At 34.4% G+C, this 16,531-nt stretch overlaps 2 protein-coding genes across 12 annotated transcripts in view; both read right to left on the bottom strand.

Moving 5' to 3' along the window:
* Nucleotides 1-4,743, bottom strand: part of LOC106053207 (cadherin-23-like) — an 87,862-nt gene extending 83,119 nt beyond the window's left edge. For 9 of the 11 annotated variants that reach the window (XM_056020030.1, XM_056020035.1, XM_056020034.1 and 6 more), the window contains exon 1: nucleotides 4,304-4,742. The gene's annotated coding sequence lies outside the window, so the exon portion shown is untranslated. Of the gene's footprint in view, nucleotides 1-4,303 lie in introns of all 11 variants that reach the window. The other 2 variants (XM_056020031.1, XM_056020033.1) reach the window with 1 other exon arrangement.
* Nucleotides 4,744-8,433: 3,690 nt separating this feature from the next.
* LOC106067605 (serine/threonine-protein phosphatase 6 regulatory ankyrin repeat subunit B-like) overlaps nucleotides 8,434-16,531 on the bottom strand; it is an 85,607-nt gene continuing 77,509 nt past the window's right edge. Inside the window, exons 28-29 of the mRNA XM_056020029.1 lie at nucleotides 15,938-16,056; nucleotides 8,434-11,363 (exon numbers count right to left, since the gene is read on the bottom strand). Of these exons, the coding sequence (XP_055876004.1) occupies nucleotides 11,267-11,363; nucleotides 15,938-16,056 (216 nt within the window). The 3' untranslated portion in view covers nucleotides 8,434-11,266. The remainder of the gene's footprint in view (nucleotides 11,364-15,937; nucleotides 16,057-16,531) is intronic.

Genomic DNA, 16,531 nt, shown 5'->3' with positions numbered 1-16,531 from the left:
AGAGACGGGGGGGGGGGTGTGTGCTAGTCGACTATAGCGTCGTCATAGAATTAATCATCCACATGCATATGGCAGAGCCATCTGCAATACAATATAATGTGATCTAGGTCAGTAATGTACTACATACAACCATCGGGTCAGGCACTGCGGGTGGTGTGGTTCTCGAAACACGTGACCACAGAACATAATGTAGCCACAAAATGTGGTTCTATCGCACTGGATGATTTTTTGTGCAGTGATGTGGCCAGTGACACATATGTCGGAAATCAGAGTCGACCCTAGCAGTACGCGGAACGCCTATCTTATGCGGGCCCGTGAGTCATAGGCGTAAACTACATAACACGTACTAAATCACTTTAACAGGCTAGTCCGCCTCTAATGCTGTAGGCCTTATTATTGTTACACAACATAACATCTCGCGTAGGTAATGAACTATTGCCATTGTGAATACACGACGTGCTGTATTGTCATTGTTCTGCATGTAAGACTTTGTCCTCAGTCCTCTACTGTTGATTAAATGTCCTTTTATCAACGTAGATAATGATTCAGAAATATTTTGCATGACAAATCAACAAACTAGATAATAATAATTTTTGAAATAGCGGGGACCCCTCAGGCGTAGGGCACGGAACAGTCGCCCCGCTCTCCATTCTCTAAGGGTATGTTGCTCCCTGACCACTGATGAAGGAAGCACACTTCCGTCCTGTACATTGAACAAGTTGACGTCACAAAGTCCGCTGTTTTACTCTCTAAATATCTCAAAGAGACAAATCGATTTTCACATTAATTCTCAATATTGAAATAATTCAAATTTTGTTTCTTTTAATATTTAAAGAAAAAAAACATTTTATCAACCTCATTAAACATGTTTTAGATGTTTGTTGTTGTTGTTTTTCATGTAGAAATATAAAAATAAAAATTTTTGTTAATGTTTCGGAAACTGTCGGAAATAATTATGTCTGGAGGCATAAACCACTTTCGGCTTGGCCACTTAATAAGTGAGTTCGAGTTCAAATCCCGAAAGAGTTATGCTTGCTGGGCGCATAAAAACAGCACGGGTAAAAAAAAGCAGCTACTCCCAGCGCGCACTGAGCAGGTTGTAAGCACGAAAGCTGTGTTATATTAAAGCAATTTTAAAATGCTGCATTGTTTGGCGAAAATTAAACGGAAGCCATTTTTGACAACTCAAATAAATGGCAAATCTCTCATAAATAACTTTGGTGTCTTGAAATGTGATTGACTTTTTGATATATAATTGTGCAATTCTCATTCATTTAAGCCATATTATCAACTTCATTCTTTCATGTTTTGTTTTGGGTAATGCACAAATGGTAAGACAAATTTCCTTACGGATAGTAAAGATTATTATTATTATTATTAAAACAAGAGTTGGCTGATTTAATAAGCAAAATCTTAATTCAAAGTAATTGTAGAGGGCATATTGTAATACAAAAATATACTGAAAAAAAAATAGAAATCATTTCGTTTGTATCTAGCTCGCAGTGAATGATTAGACCAACGGAGACAAATCTTTTTTTTTTCTCGGTGTTGGACCATAGACATGTCCAACGTATCAAGAGCCATATCATTGTCAGAAGTTTCGAAAATATCCATAGAGCCGAGACCAGCAGGCATCACTGGATTATCACGAGTTTTGAGTAAACAGCAATCTTCAACTTGAAAAAAAACAAGATTATGTGTGTGTGTGTATTTCCCTTTCAGAACTTGCAAGCATGGGCAGTGGGAGTGCTGGTTAAGACCAATCGTCTTTACTTTGGACAAAGCTTACATTAACTCACTCTGTCTGTCTGTCTGGTCAACACGTTATTTCTCCCACACCCAATCTCGGATCAAGCTGAACATTTCGCACTATTATATCTAGGCGAATTTCAGTATTTTCAGAAAGAATATCAGAGCGAACTTCTATCAAAGGCAAATGACAGAGAAGAATGGAGAAAGAAAGTTGACAGATCCTGTGTGGTGCCCCAATGGTCCAGCAGACCAAGGGATAGGTGAAAGTGAATGTGAAGTTAGATTAATCTGGCCTAACTGATGTCTTATAATGAGTATCTAATTGTTCTGTAAAGGATCAATCTCTTATTCAAATCTCAAGAAAAAAACATTTCCGAAAAAAATCCTTTAGTTTAGTGTTCCGTGACTTCCTATTATATTGCTTTTCACGTGATAATATGAAAAACTACAAATCAATTGTTGTTTTAAATTATTTTCCACTTATATCTATAGTAAATAGATTTTTTTTCTTTTTAAAAAAATGTAAACATTGTTTTTGTAAATGTAGTAGTTTGTATAACAAAACTTACATAATTTAGCAATACAAAATGTGTAAAAAAATTTTTTAACAAAAATCTAAAACCATTTGCATAAATGTGTTTAAAAAATGGTAAACAGTCATTTCCCTCACTAAAACGCTTTCTGCATTTGTTACTATTAATAGTGAATAGTTGTAATAGTGGTGTATTTTTATGAAAAAAAACTGCTTGCATAATTGATTTTAAAACTTAGATTTTGCTTTTTAGAAAAGAAAAAAGTAGCCGTTGCATCAGAACTTTGAATGGTCTAAAATATTATGACGTCAGATTTTTAATATCTTTTCTACTTTACGAGATCTAAACGGTACGGACGGACAGACAGACATTCCACACATAACTAATAGCGTCTTTACCCCTTTCGGAGGCCGCTAAAAATAGGACGAGACTATAGAAACAATAGATAACTATACAATCTTCCATGCCCATAGGCTCTCCACTAGCAGAGTGGTTACCGTGTTGGAAAGAGAAGGCTTAAGCCATGACTTAGAATTCAGTTCTCTCCTATTCTGTTTTTATTTTCACAAATGTTTTTTTTTTAATTGTTAGTCTAGATCTGTTTAAAATTAAATTGTATGACAGATCCTAACTAATTGATACAAATACCCTTAACATAAGCTTTGTTGGTGTTTTTTTTTTTAAAGTACTTTTTAATGTTTTTTAAATAAATAGTAATGTCAGTTTTACATATCTAGACAACAGACGACGCTTGTTGCTAATAGCAACCGAAAGGATGTTTGGTGACATTATCATCATGCAATCAATACATGTTTCGAACAAAGTTAAAAAAATACTTTCATAAAAGTTCAGGAGTGATAATTAAAAACAAAAGTTTTTTTTTCCTCTTCAAACATTGTCTAGAGTCTAGAGTGTAGAGAGTATGTAGGGGGATGCAAGAACGGCCCGGGACTCTAATGTACTTTTGCATTTTATTTCTCTCTTTTCACTCTGGATTTATTTATTAAAATAATTATTCTGCCTTTTCTTATTTATTCAACTTTCTGCTTTTAAATTATTCAATGCCCCAACGTAATTAATTATTGTTTCTGTATTTATTTTTCAAACAAACATTCGCCACACACACAGTGGATGTCTCTAGACCTGGACACTCGCCACACACAGTGTCTCTAGACCTGGACACTCGCCACACACAGTGTCTCTAGACCTGGACACTCGCCACACACACAGTGTCTCTAGATCTGGACACTCGCCACACACACAGTGTCTCTAGACCTGGACACTCACCACACACGGTGGATGTCTCTAGACCTGGACACTCGCCACACACAGTGTCTCTAGACCTGGACACTCGCCACACACACAGTGTCTCTAGACCTGGACACTCGCCACACACACAGTGTCTCTAGACCTGGACACTCACCACACAGTCTCTCTAGACCTGGACACTCGCCACACACAGTGTCTCTAGATCTGGACAATCGCCACACACAGTGTCTCTAGACCTGGACACTCGCCACACACAGTGTCTCTAGACCTGGACACTCGCCACACAGTGTCTCTAGACCTGGACACTCGCCACACACAGTGACTCTAGACATGGACACTCGCCACACATAGTGTCTCTAGACCAGGACACTCACCTGGGATATATATATGTATATATATATATATAAATATATATATATAAATATAAATATATATATATATATATATATAAATATATATATATATATATATATATATATATATATATATATACATATATATATATATATATATATATATATATTGGCGGTTTTTTTTTTGGGGGGGGAGAGACAAAAATCCCCCCCCCCCGAAAAAAATTCTGGCTACGCCCATGCCATATATATCTTTCTTTAAAACACATTTGCTGTCGGTGTTAACTAAGTATTGTAACTTAATTATTATATGTCCCTTAGCTTAGCTATATACGTTTGTGAAAGTCGTTTAGCGCATTATAAATCAGAACTCTAAGCGAATAGACATAGTCTTACCTTAATTCTAGTTTATCGTCACATGTAGAAGTGTCCGGAAACTGCGCAGAAGGTAGGACATGATACTCACACTGCTACACAGTCAACACAGTCTCATGAGCACACAACACTTCAGGCGTGTTAGCAGTCTGACCTGACACGTGAGACGCTTTGAGTGTGTACCTCTCGGGGGGAGGGGGTTTACAGAGCACGTGAATTACTGTGGGCGCCACACCCTCTTTCTGAGATACCGCTGGGGGAAATCAAGTGAGTGACACGACCGATGCAACATTAAACAAACAAAAAAAAAAGAAGCTAGGTTTAGCTCCGTAGCACACCCCCACCCCCACTCTATTGCTGCTTGCTGTTTCTCTAGTATACACGCTCGCGCGCTGACACGCACACACATACGCAGGCTTAAGAACTGTTCTTCGATTGTCTCCGCGTCCCAAACGTCCGTCATATAGTCAATACCTGTACTACGCCCTTCTTCCCCTCCTCGTCCCGTGAACGACCAGGTGTACAAGCCCTCTTCACGCGCGGCACCATCAAGCTGTATTATCATAGGCAATAAAACAATGACTTTTGAAAAAAAAATCGAAGGGGACTATTTTTTTTATTTTTTTTTACTTTCGTTTCATCTTATCCGAACAAAAAATTTAAATGGTTTGTTTTGAGGCAGTTTAAGGTAACCTTAGCAACCGCTTCTGAAGTTCCCATCGAAAGCGGTGTTGACCAGCATAGTCTACTATGACATTTTTCTAGATAGTAGTATCAATACAATTATTGTTATCATTATTATTATTATTTATCATTATTTTTATTACAATGCCTCTATTTAAGTCAGAACATCGTGGGTGAACCTGGGTGGGTGGGTGGAACCTGGAAACGGCTCTAACAATTTTCCTAGAAATTTGGTCGTTGGGAATTACTAGCTGTTTGGCCACGTTTGGAAACCTCGAAGACAAGCCGTAGTGTAAGTTGTATAAAAAAGGTTTTGTATTTTTTAAAGTATTTTCTTATGATGTTCTTGTTCTTACAATACCTCTATTCAAATCGCAACTTCAAGGAACCTTCTGGGTGAGTGAAACCAGGACATGAATGTCTAACGATTTTCCTGGAAATTTGGCCACACTGGGAAAAGTCTAGTTGGACCGTTATAATTTTTCAAAGTAAAAAATAAATACATTTGGCTAGAGAACAAGAAAATATTAAATCTTGAACAGATTAAAAGTCTTCGGGTATTTCGCTTTCATTGAAGAGTTGAATCAATGAATGTTCAGGAAAAATGTGCGCATCTTCTTCTAGATGTAAAGGACTCTCATTGAAAAGTCTAGTCAATCTATACATTCACTTATAGACATGAAGCTAATGGAAAGTATCGCTATCTATGTCAATCTATGGAGCAAGTTTAGATAACTCACTGAAATCCATAAAAGAGCTATGCCTATGTTGTCTAGCTCAATGATAGCTGAGCGCTATGCTAAGTCAGTTAGCTTAATGATAGCTGTGTCAGATAACTCACTGAAATCCATAAAAGAGCTATGCCTATGTTGTCTAGCTCAATGATAGCTGAGCGCTATGCTAAGTCAGTTAGCTTAATGATAGCTGTGTCAGATAACTCACTGAAATCCATAAAAGAGCTATGCCTATGTTGTCTAGCTCAATGATAGCTGAGCGCTATGTAAGTCAGTAAGCTTAATGATAGCTGTGTCAGATAACTCACTGAAATCCATAAAAGAGCTATGCCTATGTTGTCTAGCTCAATGATAGCTGAGCGCTATGTAAGTCAGTTAGCTTAATGATAGCTGTGTCAGATAACTCACTGAAATCCATAAAAGAGCTATGCCTATGTTGTCTAGCTCAATGATAGCTGAGCGCTATGTAAGTCAGTTAGCTTAATGATAGCTGTGTCAGATAACTCACTGAAATCCATAAAAGAGCTATGCCTATGTTGTCTAGCTCAATGATAGCTGAGCGCTATGCTAAGTCAGTTAGCTTAATGATAGCTGTGTCAGATAACTCACTGAAATCCATAAAAGAGCTATGCCTATGTTGTCTAGCTCAATGATAGCTGAGCGCTATGTAAGTCAGTTAGCTTAATGATAGCTGTGTCAGATAACTCACAGAAATCCATAAAAGAGCTGAGCCTATGTTGTCTAGCTCAATGATAGCTGAGCGCTATGCTAAGTCAGTTAGCTTAATGATAGCTGTGTCAGATAACTCACAGAAATCCATAAAAGAGCTATGCCTATGTTGTCTAGCTCAATGATAGCTGAGCGCTATGCTAAGTCAGTTAGCTTAATGATAGCTGTTTCAGATAACTCACAGAAATCCATAAAAGAGCTATGCCTATGTTGTCTAGCTCAATGATAGCTGAGCGGTATGTAAGTCAGTTAGCTTAATGATAGCTGTGTCAGATAACTCACAGAAATCCATAAAAGAGCTATGTCTATGTTGTCTAGCTCAATGATAGCTGAGCGCTATGTTAGTCAGTTAGCTTAATGATAGCTGTGTCAGATAACTCACAGAAATCCATAAAAGAGCTGAGCCTAAGTTGTCTAGCTCAATGATATCTGAGCGCTATGCTAAGTCAGTTAGCTTAATGATAGCTGTGTCAGATAACTCACAGAAATCCATAAAAGAGCTATGCCTATGTTGTCTAGCTCAATGATAGCTGAGCGCTATGCTAAGTCAGTTAGCTTAATGATAGCTGTTTCAGATAACTCACAGAAATCCATAAAAGAGCTATGCCTATGTTGTCTAGCTCAATGATAGCTGAGCGCTATGTAAGTCAGTTAGCTTAATGATAGCTGTGTCAGATAACTCACAGAAATCCATAAAAGAGCTGAGCCTATGTTGTCTAGCTCAATGATAGCTGAGCGGTATGTAAGTCAGTTAGCTTAATGATAGCTGTGTCAGATAACTCACAGAAATCCATAAAAGAGCTATGCCTATGTTGTCTAGCTCAATGATAGCTGAGCGCTATGTAAGTCAGTTAGCTTAATGATAGCTGTGTCAGATAACTCACAGAAATCCATAAAAGAGCTGAGCCTAAGTTGTCTAGCTCAATGATATCTGAGCGCTATGCTAAGTCAGTTAGCTTAATGATAGCTGTGTCAGATAACTCACAGAAATCCATAAAAGAGCTATGCCTATGTTGTCTAGCTCAATGATAGCTGAGCGGTATGTAAGTCAGTTAGCTTAATGATAGCTGTGTCAGATAACTCACTGAAATCCATAAAAGAGCTATGCCTATGTTGTCTAGCTCAATGATAGCTGAGCGCTATGCTAAGTCAGTTAGCTTAATGATAGCTGTGTCAGATAACTCCCTGATAGCTGTGCCATATGTCACCTATGTCAGTGCTATTCATTGACTTGTGTGGCCCACTCCCACGTGTAAATGTGGCGTGTCCCCTTCATGTCCCTTCTCTCCTGGTGCCCTAGACATGTGCTTAATGTGCAAACAGTCCAGCGCTAGTCATGTTTGTGTGGGCGAACATTTCTTCCACTTCGGTATCAGAAGAATTTTTTAAAAATTATCGATCAGTCGCCCATCTCTATGACAATTCCTACAAACTTTATTAAGATTGACAGAGAAGTGAAAAATACACGGGACTCTCTCTTAAAACATCAGTATTGTCATCTCATCATTTAATTTTACTTCCTGTTTGCCGAAATGTCAATATGTTCATTGTTCCTATTGCTTCTGAAAATGTAATCTATCTTTGATTTAAAAAAAGAGATAATCCGAATAGATTTTAATTAGAGAATATCCTGTTTTATAGGTTCGATACTTTCTTTTACAATATCATAATGCAGTATAATCTTTTCTAGATCATATGTAATCGCTAGTTAATATTCCTTAAGTTTTCTGATTTATCAACTCAGTTTATATTTCTAGCAATGGGAAAAAGGAAAGTAACATTTCCCCAGCAGCTTGCGATGAGTCAGTTCTATTTTCAAACTACTTTAAAGGATTAACTCATCTCTATATATAGAGACCATTGGTGCAAGCAACATATTTCCACATATCCAGATGTTGCGATGTCAACTAAACGAGGCCTTGTTGATAAGCTGTGAATTGATCAATACTTAGATCTATATCCAAGTTACATCAACTTTAGATTAAAGACAAGCAGAAACACAAATTGACATTTTGGGACAATGTTTATTGAGTCTCACTTAGTGTACACTATATGTATTGAGTCTCACTTAGTGTACACTATATGTATTGAGTCTCACTTAGTGTACACTATATGTATTCACATACTCATGTAGAAAACGTTCATTGATTGTTAATTGTCAATACAATAATTTTGTTACACTTAAAAATAATACAGAAGAGAAAAACAAATATCAAAGACAATCTATATACTAGTCACAAATTGATGGCTTAGCACTATCAAATGATTAAGTAAGTACATTGGAGATTTATTTTTTAAACAGCAGAAAATCCACAAACAGTTAGCATGTTGGGTGTATCGATGAACAGAATAAGAAAGTATTGATACAGTAGTTGAAAAGGTTAATACATTTCAACTACTCTTTAACGATCCAACATTTTGTTTTACTTCTTTCATTTGTAGCACAAAATAATTGTTTATTATTTGGTTGTTAGCAGAGATCTTCCACCATTGTGTCCTTGACATTGTTTATTTTGTGTTTTGATTTCAAAAGCTCTCCCAATCCACTCTATTCTTTGGATACCGTTATACTCAACCCACATTGCTCCATAACACCTTCTCTTCTTTTTCTATCTTAGTTAATCGCATAAAGAGATGCGTTTATAATGGTGAAACGAATATTAAAATCTAAAGAAAGAGCATATAAATGTGACTAACTATATGTTGGAAAATCCTGTATGAAGTCTCATGAGTGAGATGTTTAAGTTGAAAGCCAGAAATTGGTTGACTAGACATAACTCATGTATTTTCTCTTTAAAGTACATTCAACTTTATTAATTACGAATGGAAAGTATGATTATATAAAACAAATATTTACAAAAAGAAACATGTGAACTGACAAAAACATAATAATTTAAAAGCAACACACACACATATATAGGCCTATATATTTCCATTACCACTTTAACAAATGACAATTTTAAATATATATATATATATATTATCAGAAATGACAATCTTGTATATATGTATACAAGATTATCATTTCTGGAAGTGGTATGGAAATAAGCACTGCAGTTACCAATAAAATAACTCCACTCGTTCAGGTTTCAAATAGCCTCCTACAACCAGAGTCCAACTGCTGGACCTCATGTGTGGTGAGAGTTTGGGCTCAGCGGAACTGTTTATCCCGAACAGGAGAAGGGTCAAAGATGAGTAACTGGCAACTAAACCAGCTTCGGTTTGGAGGGGGCTTATAAGCCTTTTGACTAACCACCTAGGAGAAGGAAATCTTTGAATTCAAACCTCTGTTGCCTTACAACTATGCCCATACATGGGAAAGGCTTCGGGAGTTATCCCTGAAAAAATCAGGAGCCGAGGACCCTTAGCCAGTTTGCACTATACATTGGCTACAATCTGGCAGAGCCTGCGACATTGCTGATCAGAAACTGTGTCAGCACTTGTCATTCTTGTGGATGGATTAGCTACGTGAAGAGGGGGAACTGTTAGCTAATGCCCGGGAATTAATCTCATTTGTATTAGATAATCCTCAGTCGTTTCGCGACTGAAGGAGGTCATATAGAATATAGATGTTGTTTTGTTTAGGTTAATGGAGAAATAGAAGGAGAGATGCATTAGTGAAAGACAATAAAAACGAGACAAAGAGTGACAGACAGACAGACTGGCATAAATAAAAAAAAACAACAATAAAGGAAGAAATTTAAATATTTTCTGAATTAATGTTTAAGTTGTTTCTCCCATCGCTTTTGTTACACGCAGTGGTGCTCAACCTTTATCAACCTGAGACACATTTCAGACACATGGGTTTACAGGCCGCATTACTGCAGAACATCACCGATTCCTATTGCACAGTGGCAAGAAAGTTTTGTTAGTAGAATCACGTCAAGGGCCAGATGTAGCTCACAGGCCTTAATTTGGGCATCTCTGCTCTAACATATAACGATCGCTCTCAGACACTACTCTTTGCCGCCCAAGAAAAGAGTTGAGCTTTTTTGGTTGAAACTGCGTCAACATTCTCTTTAAATAAAACAACTGTCAAATGTTGAACTAATTGAATCTTAAGTCTGCCAGTCTCGTGATTTAAAGGGGCACATTGATTCTGTTTTGCACTTAGAGGACTTCCTCAGGAAATGACGTCTTTAAACGCTAAGGCATATAAAAATAATTATCTTAGATCGAATCTCAAAGGAGTAGAAATCAATGATCTGACAAGCCTTAGTTTCAAATATGATGGCCGAATGTTTAAAAACAGAAAAACTGATTTTTTTTTTTTAAATTGATGTTATCAACGATTTTGTTTTAGATTTTGACTTTCCTTTTCGATGTTTTGAGAGTCTGCTTAGTTTACAAGTGACAAAAGATTCAAGTCAGCTGATTAACAAATAGTGGGACCCATTTTGTTCTTTAATATGAAAAACAATTTCTTTGACTCCCCCCCCCCCCAGAGTGTTCTCCTGCAACAAAAAATGTGGTCCTGGACAACTGTTTTGTTTACTTCAAATATTGACCTGGTCATTGAGACAGAGATGACTCGACCATACAGCAAAAGGTTGATGTTGTTTTTTTCATAGTTTGGAGTTGTGGTATGAGGGAAACAACTCTATAGCCCCGATACAAATAGAGTTTGTGAGCTACCCATAGTTTATCAAATAAGTATTTCATAAAAACTTAATAAAAATCAACAATTACACCACATATGTGATACATTTAAAATCATTACAAAATGGCAAAAATACTAGAGTACAACAGACCTAGCACTATCTAATGATTTGTTCCACTTGAGTCAGCGCGTGTATCCTTTTATAATCCGATGTCACATTCGTAGTGGTGACATAATCTAGTGGTGAGTACTGTCGTCCTTACGATTCAATGTTTGAGTCAAATCGTTCAGCATAGTCAAAGCTGTCCTGGTTAATCTGTTGAGCTCATTGATCCTATGCAGAATAATACAATCCTTGTTATGTTACAAGATACAATGTACTAAAACTAATCCGAGAATCAACTAGTCTATTATAAAATCTCAAGCACTTCACCCCGCAACGCCCTTTGATTTGTTCTATATTGTTTATTGTATATTGTTCTATATTGTTTATTGTATATTGTTCTATATTGTTTATTGTATATTGTTCTATATTGTTTATTGTATATTGTTCTATATTGTTTATTGTATATTGTTCTATATTGTTTATTGTATATTGTTCTATATTGTTTATTGTATATTGTTCTATATTGTTTATTGTATATTGTTCTATATTGTTTATTGTAGATTGTTCTATATTGTTTATTGTATATTGTTCTATATTGTTTATTGTATATTGTTCTATATTGTTTATTGTATATTGTTCTATATTGTTTATTGTATATTGTTCTATATTGTTTATTGTATATTGTTCTATATTGTTTATTGTATATTGTTCTATATTGTTTATTGTATATTGTTCTATATTGTTTATTGTATATTGTTCTATATTGTTTATTGTATATTGTTCTATATTGTTTATTGTATATTGTTCTATATTGTTTATTGTATATTGTTCTATATTGTTTATTGTATATTGTTCTATATTGTTTATTGTAGATTGTTCTATATTGTTTATTGTAGATTGTTCTATATTGTTTATTGTATATTGTTCTATATTGTTTATTGTAGATTGTTCTATATTGTTTATTGTATATTGTTCTATATTGTTTATTGTAGATTGTTCTATATTGTTTATTGTATATTGTTCTATATTGTTTATTGTATATTGTTCTATATTGTTTATTGTATATTGTTCTATATTGTTTATTGTATATTGTTCTATATTGTTTATTGTATATTGTTCTATATTGTTTATTGTAGATTGTTCTATATTGTTTATTGTATATTGTTCTATATTGTTTATTGTAGATTGTTCTATATTGTTTATTGTATATTGTTCTATATTGTTTATTGTAGATTGTTCTATATTGTTTATTGTATATTGTTCTATATTGTTTATTGTATATTGTTCTATATTGTTTATTGTATATTGTTCTATATTGTTTATTGTATATTGTTCTATATTGTTTATTGTATATTGTTCTATATTGTTTATTGTATATTGTTCTATATTGTTTATTGTATATTGTTCTATATTGTTTATTGTAGATTGTTCTATATTGTTTATTGTATATTGTTCTATATTGTTTATTGTAGATTGTTCTATATTGTTTATTGTATATTGTTCTATATTGTTTATTGTATATTGTTCTATATTGTTTATTGTATATTGTTCTATATTGTTTATTGTATATTGTTCTATATTGTTTATTGTATATTGTTCTATATTGTTTATTGTATATTGTTCTATATTGTTTATTGTATATTGTTCTATATTGTTTATTGTATATTGTTCTATATTGTTTATTGTATATTGTTCTATATTGTTTATTGTATATTGTTCTATATTGTTTATTGTATATTGTTCTATATTGTTTATTGTATATTGTTCTATATTGTTTATTGTAGATTGTTCTATATTGTTTATTGTATATTGTTCTATATTGTTTATTGTATATTGTTCTATATTGTTTATTGTAGATTGTTCTATATTGTTTATTGTATATTGTTCTATATTGTTTATTGTATATTGTTCTATATTGTTTATTGTATATTGTTCTATATTGTTTATTGTATATTGTTCTATATTGTTTATTGTATATTGTTCTATATTGTTTATTGTATATTGTTCTATATTGTTTATTGTATATTGTTCTATATTGTTTATTGTATATTGTTCTATATTGTTTATTGTAGATTGTTCTATATTGTTTATTGTAGATTGTTCTATATTGTTTATTGTATATTGTTCTATATTGTTTATTGTAGATTGTTCTATATTGTTTATTGTATATTGTTCTATATTGTTTATTGTATATTGTTCTATATTGTTTATTGTATATTGTTCTATATTGTTTATTGTATATTGTTCTATATTGTTTATTGTATATTGTTCTATATTGTTTATTGTATATTGTTCTATATTGTTTATTGTAGATTGTTCTATATTGTTTATTGTATATTGTTCTATATTGTTTATTGTATATTGTTCTATATTGTTTATTGTATATTGTTCTATATTGTTTATTGTATATTGTTTTATTTGTCCGAAACATCCTTTCCTTTTTATTTATCTTCCAATAAACAGGTCGCACAGTTTTTTCTCCCATGAATTACTGTAACGGCCGCTCTGTCTTTCTCTTTTCTTCTCTCTCTCTCTCTCTAGAACTCCCCTTTTAGCTTTTTTTTTTTCCAACCTGCGCAGCAAAATGTTGTCTGACATAGACTTGATTTGGAACGACCCATTTCATAGCGTCCCACACACACACACACACACACACACACACACGCACACCGTCCGTGAAGTCTAGTATCACTTTCACTTATCCGCTCCCCCCCCCCCGGCCCGCCCGCAACAAAGAGTGTCTTTACTTCGGCTTCTCAATATTTATTAGACTCTCTGTTGCTTTTCGACCGTAACCTCAGCCCACCCCCTCCCACACTCACCTCACTTTCATACTTTCGGCCATTTTCTTTTATTGCAATGACAATTTTGTTACTTTGTTTTAACATCCTCCGAGTGATTGACACGTCACCACACACTTTTCAGTATTTTTTTTTCATCCTTTAATCAAAAGGCAAGTAATGTTGTGTGTTAGACACCGCAAATATTTCTCTAGGACATCCGTTTCAGGTCTAGAAGGAAAACAAAACAAAACTTCCGCTCCCTACATTACATGTTGCCATTGTGTTATCTAAATTACTGGAGATAAAAATTTGGTTTTATTAATTGAAATCATTTATTTAATCCCTTCTGAATGTAGAGCAACGAGCGTGCAACAAAGTCCCCATTCCTTGCTCTCTTTCTCGAACAAAAATTAAAGACTGAAAACCTTTTTGATGATATTAGGATATTTTAAAAAAAATTTAGACCGCGTCTAAAAGAAATCCAAAATGAAGTAAGGCTGACTTAGAGAAAAAGAAAGAATTTGCTATACAATAAGGAATTTGTATGCTATTTCTATTTATGCTTTATATATAGATCGCGGCCTTTTAGGGAAATATTGAAAATAAATACAAAGCTTATAAGAAAGCTTGCGTTTTTTCGCGAATAGCGGTTGTCAGGTTGCAAATCTGTCAAAACCTTTTCTGAGCAAGTATCTAGGAGGTAAAAGGAACATATGTATGAAATTTCTTGCAAATCCGTTGATCCATAAGTCAGTCTGTCTAAACTGGATTGGACACATCTGAAGAATAGAAGATTCCCGCATCCCTAAACGACTTCTGTATAGCCAATTAAGGGAAGGGAAAGAAAGCGCTCACATGGTGGACAAAGAAAACGCATCAGGGACACTCTCAAACTCTCAAAGCTTCTCTGAAATCCTTCAGCACAAGATACAACATCATGGCGTCGCGCTGTGAAAACTGGCGCAAATTGCTGAGGACAAGAGAACAGCGCTGGCAGAAGAAAAGCGTCAGAGAAAAAAAAGCAAGGCATAACAATAGCTTCAGCTGGGATAACCTGCCCAGAGTGCAGCCGAACATTCCGGGCTCACATTGGTCTCACCAGCCAGACGAGGAGGCTTCCCCCTCCCCACCCCAACCCGAATTACAAACGTTGTCATCAAACCACGTTGGACAAACTATATATACAGTAGTATTTTACAAATCTGATATAGATTACACTGATCAATGTCGTGGATCTTAAGTATGAACTCGATATTGTATAGTCCATTCTATAGAACAGAACAAGTTTAGTCTCAATAGACAATGTACATTTCAATACAGTTCGTGAGTCGTAATACGAATGTTGAGCAACAGTTCTCAACCTGCCAGTGCGTATTTTCGGAGTTCATCTGCCTGGGTCGAAGGCTAAAGTATCTGATGCTTTAAAAAGTTCTTTAGCTTTCACACGCCAATAACACACTAGAGTAACATGCGGGCAACACAAGATTAAAGCTTAAAGCAGTAGAGTTCTCATGTCACTCATTCCCGCAAAACTCTCGTTCTCGGCGCTTCTTCAAATGTGCAGGCTTTACAAATTGCCTTACTTAATTCTTAACTTCACAGTTAGTTTTTTAATGTCAAGTCTAAATAAAATAGAATTTCTAACTCTACAATGTACCATACGCTTATTTTATACAGCCTACATGTCAAAAACTGCCTCTATATAATAATTTAAACTATAGTCCTCGCCAGGATTCGAAAAGGACCATACAGTTTTATGTTTACGTATGCATATGAGATAATATAAATGTTTCTCTTTTTATTTTGAGCAAGTCAACTCTTTGCGTAAAGCTAACTTCAACGTTAAAATGTGATTGATACAAAGCAAACCATATCAGTTTGAGGACCGCTAAACTGTACGGTTATAGTCATCTGAGCTGACAAAAGAAGTAACAGTAAATCAGTAGGAACTTAATCTGACTAGAAGGTGAAGGTTGATCGAAGTTTCTCGTGTGTCATGTTGCCATCGATTTCACTTACTGGACTTTTTGTTCTTCCAACTCGTGCTTCAAGTCAACACTCGTGTCCAAGGGGAAATCATTCTTTATTTTCTTTTTCATGTACAGAATTTGCTCCCCGCTGTCATAAGCTCTTTTCAGCTGGAAATAAAAAACCATTAAAAAAGCAAAATATAAAAACATATTAGTATATACTGGGTACAATTCCACATTTACAACTATATATCTCAATAATGTAGACTTTTTTTATATCAACCAAAAAATGTTACTAATTATTAATTGAATAATTGTTGTTTTTTTTTATTGATCCATGGTTCCCTTACTAAATATTACTTAAACCGAGAAAAGGGGTAGGAGAAATAAGGTGTACAATTTTCTAATGAGATAAAAACCCACATATTTAGCCATATCTTTTAATACTGAAGGATTTATTTACCTTTTTGGTATCAAACGAAATAATTAATTGACTAATTGGTTAATTATGTTTTTATTTATTTTTATTTTTTTTATAGAAAATGGATGTGGAGATATAAAATGTTCAAAATGTGTACAGACAGACAGACAGAAAGAGTCAGTTCATATAAGCTTTGACGTATTTTATGAGATAATTTTTAAA

This window comes from Biomphalaria glabrata, chromosome 2, assembly GCF_947242115.1.
Source record: "Biomphalaria glabrata chromosome 2, xgBioGlab47.1, whole genome shotgun sequence".
Taxonomy (NCBI): Eukaryota; Metazoa; Mollusca; class Gastropoda; family Planorbidae; genus Biomphalaria; species Biomphalaria glabrata.
The sequence above is the reverse complement of the archived record's forward strand: the minus strand, read 5'-3'. Positions and strand labels throughout refer to the sequence as shown.